The sequence below is a fragment of the Myotis nattereri genome (assembly GCF_964212035.1).
Source record: "Myotis nattereri genome assembly, chromosome: 21".
Classification (NCBI taxonomy): Eukaryota; Metazoa; Chordata; class Mammalia; order Chiroptera; family Vespertilionidae; genus Myotis; species Myotis nattereri.
The window spans coordinates 9,068,044-9,076,989 of NC_138097.1; the positions used below are offsets into that span (position 1 = coordinate 9,068,044).

The 8,946-nt window shown below is 43.5% G+C and overlaps 1 protein-coding gene across 2 annotated transcripts; it reads right to left on the reverse strand.

Annotated features, from left to right (window-relative positions):
• Positions 1–215: 215 nt before the first annotated feature.
• On the reverse strand, positions 216–8,703 carry RAMAC (RNA guanine-7 methyltransferase activating subunit). 2 transcript variants are annotated; one of them, XM_081114810.1, is made up of 3 exons: positions 8,666–8,703; positions 2,615–2,793; positions 216–1,678 (listed from the first exon to the last, which is right to left on the reverse strand). In XM_081114810.1, the coding sequence occupies exons 2-3, from the start codon at positions 2,782–2,784 to the stop codon at positions 1,492–1,494; spliced, it is 357 nt and encodes a 118-aa protein (XP_080970936.1). In that variant the 5' UTR covers positions 2,785–2,793; positions 8,666–8,703; the 3' UTR covers positions 216–1,491. The 2 variants fall into 2 exon arrangements, with proteins under 2 accessions (XP_080970936.1, XP_080970935.1); XM_081114809.1 differs by lacking the exon at positions 8,666–8,703 and having other exon boundaries at positions 2,615–2,840.
• Positions 8,704–8,946: the final 243 nt, after the last annotated feature.

Consider the following 8,946-nt stretch of genomic DNA (forward strand, 5'->3'; position numbering starts at 1 on the left):
GGAGAGTTGGATCCAGAGCATGGAGAAGCGATACCTGGAGAAGTCAGCCTCAAGGGCCGAGAGCAGAATGCTAAGGGAGAAGGCAGATTTAGGAAGTCGCCTTTTAATTCCTTCGACCTATGATGAAACTTGTACTTTTAATATTATTTTTAAACCAAATAAACGGTTTTCAGTGGACGTGAAGGACAGAGTAATAAAGACAAAAACCCATCTCACCACATTGAGTAGGCTAGCTGCCAAAACAGAAATTGATTAATCTAAGTATTTTATTTAAATAAAACCACGTAACGGCCATTACAATTATTTGAAATATAATGATCACCCTGAAAGGACGTTACAGCATCACAGTGTTTATAGAAGAGAATGCAGAAAGGTGCACATTTGAAAATGATTATAACATTGTAAAATCAACCTACGTTAAGTACCATAAAAGTAAGTAAAGTCAAATAATGCAACCTTATTTTACACAAGATTGAAGAAGAAGGGGAATATTACAGAGTTTTTGTCACACTTTTATATAATGTATACATTTTTACCTACTAGGTTTAGAGTTTGTATAAAATGATTGTGCCTTAATCCCACCCTAGATCATTAGATCAAGACACTAAAACTGAGAATGATTCCTTCCTCATTTTACAGTCTTATTCTTGATATTCCTTTAAAAAGACCAAGCCCTGGCAGGCATTGCTCAATGATTAGAGCACTGGCCTGCACACACAGGGTCGCTGGTTTGATTCCCAGTCAAGGGCACCTGCCTGGGTTGGAAGTCCAATCCCTGCCCCCAGTTGGGGGAGTGCAGGAGGCAACCAATCGCCTCTCTCTTCCTCCCCCTTCCCTACCACTCTCTAGACTCAATGGAAAAAATATCCTTACTCCTCAGGTGAAGATTAAAAATAAAGAGAGACCAAAATGATTGGGGAGCTCATACCTAAAGAGTAATTAGAAAGTACCATAGTCACATAACAAGACCCCAAAAAGAAATGTAACTACAGTTGCTTTACCTTCCAACTTCTGAAGTTAATGTACAACACATTACGACGAAGGATAGCTGTGCATTCACTAGTTCATTTTACCAGTCTCTCAAAATTTTAGGAATGAGCACATCCAAGTACATGGATACTTCCTTATATTACAAAGTAAAAGCAAGCATTTTCTATTTTAAAATTCCTATTTTATTTCTGTGTAAAACAAAGACAGAACTGAAGGTCAAACAAGGAAAAGATATACCAAGTTCAAAGTACTATTAAGTCATGAAACGAAGAGTCTGAGGTAGAAGTTAAGTAATATCCACAACTTTTTTAGGGAAGTGTTTATTCCCAGCAACCATCACATCTCTCCAGAAAGATCTTATTTTCTTAAAAATGTCTCAAGTTCCAAAAAATTAATTCATTTTCTAAAATCAGATGCAAATGATGACCAACAGAAAATACACGCAAATGTTTGTCTTGTTAACAAAGGAAACAGTTTTACTAAAAGCTGCGGACATTTCTATCAGTAATAGCCATAGGGAGGCCGTTGGCTGTAACCGTAGTTTCCATACTGGTGAGGGTGGTAAGGTTCTTGTCTGTGCTGCTGGTAATTGTTACCCCAGGGTCGTCCATGCCATTGATTGGATCGATTGTCGCTTGGCCACCCCCGTCTGCTGTCCCTGCCTCTAAACTGTCTGTTATCTTGCAACCTACAACAACAACAAAATTATACTTGTCTTTTAAGAAAACACATGACAAATCTGTCCTGTTGCATTTGACTTCTCAATTGAATACTTAATAAACAAAAGAATAAGAAACATTTTTCTCTATAGGATGTTATAGCACCAGTTATTAAAAACATTCTTAAGATTTAAATCATTCTCCTAGTTACATTGGACGTGTTTTGCAGAGAAACAGGCAGACTACAACAGGCTAGTTTTCAATCAAACTAAAAACTATTCAATTGTTTAAAAAACAAAGTATGGTAATTTATTCCTTTTATCTATTTTGAATTATTAAATAGAAGTAACTTCCACTGTAATGAAACCAGAAACATTACCTTTTCATGGAATTGTACACAAAGTTTTGTATAAGACTCTAGGTTTCTAAAGTGTATTTGCATATAAAATATTAGTCCACAGAAGGAATGTTTTAAAAAACAACATTCACACACATAGGGACACACAATTGAAACCTAAGGAAAAAATACATGGGCTGATAAAATATTAAAGCAAATATTTACCAGCCACTTAATTAGTGCCAGGCACCAGGTATATCATACTGGACAAAACCACTGGTCTGCTCAGCCAGCATGGTTCAATGGTTGAGGGTTGACCTATGAACCAAGAGGTCAGAGTTCAATTCCAGGTCAGGGCATGTGCCCCGGTTGCGGGCTCCATCCCTAGTGTGGGGCTTGCAGGAGGCAGCCGATCAATGATTTTGTTTCTATCGTTGATATTTCTCTCTCCCGCCCTCCCTCTCTGAAATCAAAGTATATACATTTAAAAAACAAAAAAACAAAAAAAAAAAACAAAACAAAAAAACAACCACTGGTCCTTGCCCTCAGTGGTCTTCTGGACTAGCAGATTAAAGCTATTCTCTTCGGATCAGCCATCTGCAATTCACTCTTCTGAAGAAGTACATACCAGTTGCCTCTATTTCTTTGGCTCCCACCAGCTCTGCTATTCCAGTCCTCGACAATTGGAGGGGTCGCAGGAGGGCGTTTCAGGTACTCCTGGTATTCTTTGTCATCGTTTGTGAATCTACTGGCAAACATCTCTTCAAAATTTGGAACAGCTTCAGGAGTATCAGTCATTCTGAAATTCTGTAGTGTTTAATATGTTTCTATTAGAGTTTCATAGATATTTTTATGCTTAAAAAACGTCAAATTTCATGCCAAAAGAAGAGCATTTGTGGGCAATTTTAATTCATTGCTTTATTTTGAAGAAAAGTGCTGCTGAAAGTTATTGTACACTTCGGGAAGCTTATGGTGAATATGCTCCATCTCAAGATACTTGTGAACGCTGGTTTAAATGCTTTAAAAGTAATTATTTCGATGTGAAAGATAAAGAACATCCAGGTCAACCAAAAAAGTTTGAAAACCACCAATTACAAGCATTATTGGGTGAAGATGCGTGTCAAACTCAAAAACAACTTGCAGAAAGATTAAACATTGCTCAGCAAACAATCTCCAGTCATTTACAAGCAATGGGAAAGATTTTAAAAGAAGGCAAATGGGTGCCACATCAACTGAATGAAAGACAAATGGAAAACCGAAAAGTCATCAGTAAAATGTTTCTTCGATGGCACCAAAGAAAGTCTTTTTTTGCATCAAGTTGTGACTGGCAATGAAAAGTGGATTTACTTTGAGAATCCCAAATGCACAAAATCATGGGTTGATCCAGGTCAACCATGAACATGGACTGCAAGGCCAGATCTCTTCGGAAAGAAGACAATGCTCTGTGTTTAGTGGGATCAGGAAGGTGTGGTGTATTATGAGCTTCTAAAACCAGGTTAAAACTTTAATACTGATCGCTACCGACAACAATCAATTTGAACCACGCTTTGATCATGATACAACCAGAATGTTCTAGAAGACACAGCAAAGTAATTTTGCTTCATGATAACGCACCATCACACATTTCAAAACCAGTTAAAGACACTTTAAAATATCTTGCCTGGGAAGTATTAATGCATGCGTTGTATTCATCAGACCTTGCTCCTTCAGATTACCACTTTTTCCAATCGATGGCATTTCATTATACTTTAGCACTTCAAAACATACAAAGATGTGGAAAATTGGGTCTCTGAATGGTTTGCCTCAAAACAAGAAAAGTTCTATTGGGACAGTATTCACCAAATACCTGAAAGATGGGGGAAATGTGTAGCTAGTGATGAACATTACTTTGAATAAAGCACTTTTGATATATCTCTTGAAAAAAAAAAAAAGTTTCTATTAGAGTTTTTTTTTTTTAAAGTAACACTATGTTACCAGTGGAAAAACCAAGAAGTAAACAATTTCAGACAGGGTATTCTAGACATTCAATTGAGTATTTCTTGATTATTATAATACAGGTACTGTGCTAACCAGAATCGTGGGATACAAAGATGAACAATATATCATGGAGTCTGCCCCCAAAGGGCTTTTAGTCTAGTAGAAGAAACAAATATGTTGTAAATATAAAGGGAGAAGTGAATATGAAGAGATGAAATTGGAAAAGTAGACAGTGGTCAAATTGTGAAAAACTTCGTATTCCAGACAACTTTGCACTTTCTCTGGTAGCAATGGGGAATCATAGGTAGTTTAAGCAGGGAAGTCTCAAGAGCAAATTTACTATTTAGAAAGATCACTTTTCTAAGAGGGTAGAGATAGACTAGCGAGATTAGACTAAACGCAGATTACTGCAATAATGCAGGAGACATGCTGAGGGCTTAATCTGAGGCAGGGGCTGTGAGAGTAGTTTTAAAAGAATTTCAGGAGGCATTAATCACTGACTAGATATTGGGAGGAGAAGAGGAAATAAAGGATAACTCCCATGCTTCTGGCTAAATGATTGGATAGGTTATGGTGCCATAGGAACTATAGAAAGAAGGATGGGTGAAGATATACACTTGAAGTTAGCTAAAGCACATACATCCCGCCCTAGCTGGTTTGGCTCAATAGATAGAGTGTTGGCCTGTGGACTGAAGGGTCCTGGTTTTGATTCTGGTCATGCCCAAATTGCGGGCTCGATGCCCAGTAATGGGCCTGCAGGAGGCAGCTGATCAATGATTCTCTCGCGCTCCCTCTCCCTTCCTCTCTGAAATAATGAGAGAAAAAAAAGTACATACATCCATTTGGGAGAGTAAGTTCAAAGTTAACTATTTGGGACTGAGAACTGGTTTGAAGATGAATATGGGGACAACAGCAAATTTGTTGGCGATTAATGCTGTGAGAATGAATGGATTCCTCAGGAGTAGGAATAAGAAGAATACCAAAGAACAGAATCCTGGAGAACATCACAGTAGAAGATAAAGAAGGGATAGGAGAACATCCTATATAATAGAAGGGTGATATGCAAATTGACCCTAACAGCAGAACGACTGGGAATGACTGGTCATTATGACACACACTGACCACCAGGGGGCAGACGCTCAATGCAGGAGCTGCCCCCTGGTGGTCAGTGTGCTCCCACAGGGGGAGCTCTGCTCAGCCACAAACCAGGCTGACGGCTGCCAGTACAGTGGTGGTGGTGGGAGCCTCTCCCGCCGCCTCAGCAGCGCTAAGGATGTCTGACTGCAGCTTAGGCCTGATCCCTGCAGGCAAGTGGACATCCCTTGAGGGCTCCCGGGCTGCCAGAGGGATGTCTGACTGCCAGCTTGGCCTGATCCCCCAGGGAGCGGGCCTAAGCCAGCAGGTGGTCATCCCCCGAGGGGTTCCAGACTGCGAGAGGGCACAGGCCGGGCTGAGAGACCCCCACCCCCCACCCCGAGTGCACAAATTTTTGTGCACCGGGCCTCTAGTACACTGATAAAGACACACACAGATAAGAACCAGAAGAGATCACAGAAGGCGAGGATAAAAAGTGAATGGTCATCAGTGTTGAATAGTACAGTGACAGAACCAGGAAGAGAAAATTAATTGGGTTTAGCCATTAGGAGGTGATTATTTTAGAGAAGTACAGATTGAAGGAGGATTACAATTAATGGAGAAGTAATTGGAAGGTAAGGAATTAGAACTCTACACTGATTATAGGCTTAAGCTTTCAGGAACTTGACTGAAAAAAGGAATAAAAGACAGGGTCATGGTTAAGGGGTTACTGGAAGCCTAGCTCTTATTTCTCCCAGGATAAAATACCCGAGATTATTTAAAGGAAGAGAAAAAAAGAGCTAATTTTTTAAAAATGCAAAATCTAGAGTAGGTATTTGAGGATGCTATCCAACGTATTCTTGTCCCAGATTCGCTGACGAATGAAAAGTAACTACTATAGATGTTGTCTAATGGCTATAAGAACTGCAATCTGGCCTGGCCGGTTTGGCTCTGTGGATAGAGCGTAGGCCTGCGAACTGAAGGGCCCCGGTTTTGATTCCCATCAAGGAAAGGCACATGCCCCAGGTTGCGGGCTCCATCCCCAGTAGGCGGCGTGCAGGAGGCAGCTGATCAATGATTCTCTCATCACTGATGTCCTATCTCTCTCTCCCTCTCCCTTCCTCTTTGAAATCAATAAAAAAAATATATTAGCCAAAACCGGTTTGGCTCAGTGGATAGAGCGTCGGCCTGTGGACTGAAAGGTCCCAGGTTCGATTCCGGTCAAGGGCATGTACCTGGGTTGCGGGCATATCCCCAGTGGGAGATGTGCGGGAGGCAGCTGATCGATGTTTCTCTCTCATCGATGTTTCTAGCTCTCTATCTCTCTCCCTTCCTCTCTGTAGAAAATCAATAAAATATATTTAAAAAAAATATATATATATTAAAAAAAACCACCTGCAATATGTATCAGCTGGGTTTTCCTGGACAATTACGGATTCACTCAATAACCCACATTTTCAGAGAGCCCTCTGCATCTAAGAAAAGGTTTGGCTTAGGCTGCACAGGCCTAGTTCTTGAAAAACCAGGGGACAAAGAGCTCACTTCTTTTCCTCTTCACGCAGGTCCTGGAAGCCAGCCCTCGCAGGATTCTGTAGGTGGACCTCACCTCTCATCTTCTTCAACCAAACAGCGTCAGTATTCCCGTCCTCTACCTGTCCCAACCCAAACCCATCCTTTTGCTCTTTGCCTCAAGACTCCTAAAACCTGTTGTCTGATTCGGGGCACCTGTGACACCGTGCTAAAACTTTGAACCCAACATCTCCCTCTTATCTGACATCCCCAAACTTATTTTTCTTCCTGTATTTTAATGTATATGACAAAGTCTTTGACAAAGAGATGTGATATTGGAAAATGGCTGCTTCATTAGTTTGTCTTTTCCCCCAAATCCCTCCAAACATGCAAATATTTGTAATACTACTTTCATCCCATCCCAACAAAATTAGGATGAAATCATTGCTCGGATGCAAGAAACAGAGATGTTTTACCTTTCAGGCTACTGCTGACTCAGAGAGTATCCCTATTAAACACCAGACTTTCCATGGGTCTGGGATTGGCAAACTGCTGTCAAAATCTCAAATCCAATGTATGATTTAGAATAAATTCCGCTAATTAAAATTCATGTCTGAGTTTCTATAGGGATCACAGAAATCATCAGAAAGATGGCCCATACCTAACCAGATGGGCAGTAAGAACCCTAAGGCAAGGCAAATGTGCCGTTCTATTTTTATGTTCTCCCATAAGTAAGCATATTTAGCATTACTCATGAGAATGAAATTTAAATAGGATGTTATTTACCAATGTTACCGCAAGAAATTTAATTAAGATTAAAAAAAAAAAAGAATTTCAATTGATCCAAGCTTTACTTATCCCCGGGATTTGAGGCTGTGCTGTTTAATGTTTAGGTTGTCTAGATCCGTGGGAGGGAACACAAAACAAAACGTGACTCTCGCCCTAACCGGTTTGGCTCAGTGGATAGAGCCTCGGCCTGCAGACTGAAGGGTCCCGGGTTCGATTCCGGTCAAGGGCATGCACCTTGGTTGCGGGCACATCCCCAGTAGGGGGTGTGCAGGAGGCAGCTGATCCATGTTTCTCTCTCATTGGTGTTTCTGATTCTCTATCCCTTCCTCTCTGTAAAAAGTCAATAAATTTTTTTTTTAAAAAAATACACATGACTCTCAAGGAAACCCTCAAAAGCGGTGGGTAGGAGCCATAAGGGCTTCAGTTAATTGAGGGGTTGGATTAAATGCGCTCTCAAGTCCTTCCAACGCTAACTCGAGAGCCAGCGAGGCCCTCGCGGGTTTAGCTCGGCGGATAGAGCGCTGGCCCGCAGACCAAAGGGTCCCGGGTTCGATTCCGATTCCGGTCAAGGTTAGGTACCTTGGCTGCAGGCTCCTCCCCCGCGACCAGGAGGCAACCAATGGCTGTGTTCCTCTCCATCCTGTTTCTCTCTGTCTTTCCCTCTCTCTCTCCCACTCTCCCTAAAAGTCAACGGGAACAAATCCTCGGGGGAGAATGAACAAAACCAACCAAGTGCGAGCGAAGAGCTAGAATCTAGCTGCTGCTTGATGATGACACGAAGGCGTGTCCTCGGGGCCTGCAACGCCAATGAGCCAGCTCCAGCACGAGCAACAACTTCACGTTCTTGCCCGATGAAATACAAGCGCGCCGCCTTTCAGATCTGTGCCCCAGCATTAGTTTATTTACCACAAATAAAACCACACCGAGCTCTTCCGGCTGCAGGCGGCTGCCTGGGAAAGGACTCAGCAGAATGGGGTTGCGCTGCCCCAGGAGGTGAGGCAGAGGAAGGTAAGGACGGGAAACCACCGCGATGGTCACTCCCCCGCAAAGCCCAACGGAACCGGTCTCCCAAGGGCGCACCGTGGACGTCCAGCGCGGAGGAAACGACTGGCCGTGAAGGGCAAGGGGCTTCCGATCTGGCGAAAGCGCCCGGACCCGGAACCGCAGACCGAGGACACCGCGGCTCGACCGCCTCCCTCCTTCCCGGCGCCCACACCGGCAACTCACCCGCCCAGCGCGGTGTCGCCTCAGCTCGGGCCGAGCTCGGCGGGCGAAACGCGCAGGAAACCCACCTCCGGCCCCCCACGCGTCAGAGCGACTCCACACTCACCTCACCTCCCCGAGGTAGCGGAGCCACTCCTGTCAGACGGAATCCGACAGCCCCGACTTCCGCTTCCGGCGAGCTCCGCGCAGGCGCGCCTGTCAAGTCTCGCGATAGGTGGGGCTCGGCGTGTGGCGGTTTTCACAGCGGAACCGTCGGCGGAGCCAACGGCCGAACGCGACTCTCTCGCGATGATGGGACCTGTGCGCTCGGCGCCTGCCGGGCGGCCGTGCAGGAAAAGACGTCGCCGGGTATTAAGTCCCCGTGACTGGGAGCCGGTGGCGGGTAGG

What these genes read in the sequence shown, in the direction of transcription:
- RAMAC (XM_081114810.1), bottom strand. Translation starts at nt 2,784, where the DNA reads ATGACTGATACTCCTGAAGCTGTTCCAAATTTTGAAGAGATGTTTGCC. An exon ending in CAAAGAAATAGAGGCAACTG is followed by an intron (nt 1,679 to 2,614) that starts GTATGTACTTCT and finishes TTGTTGTTGTAG; the next exon opens with GTTGCAAGATAACAGACAGT.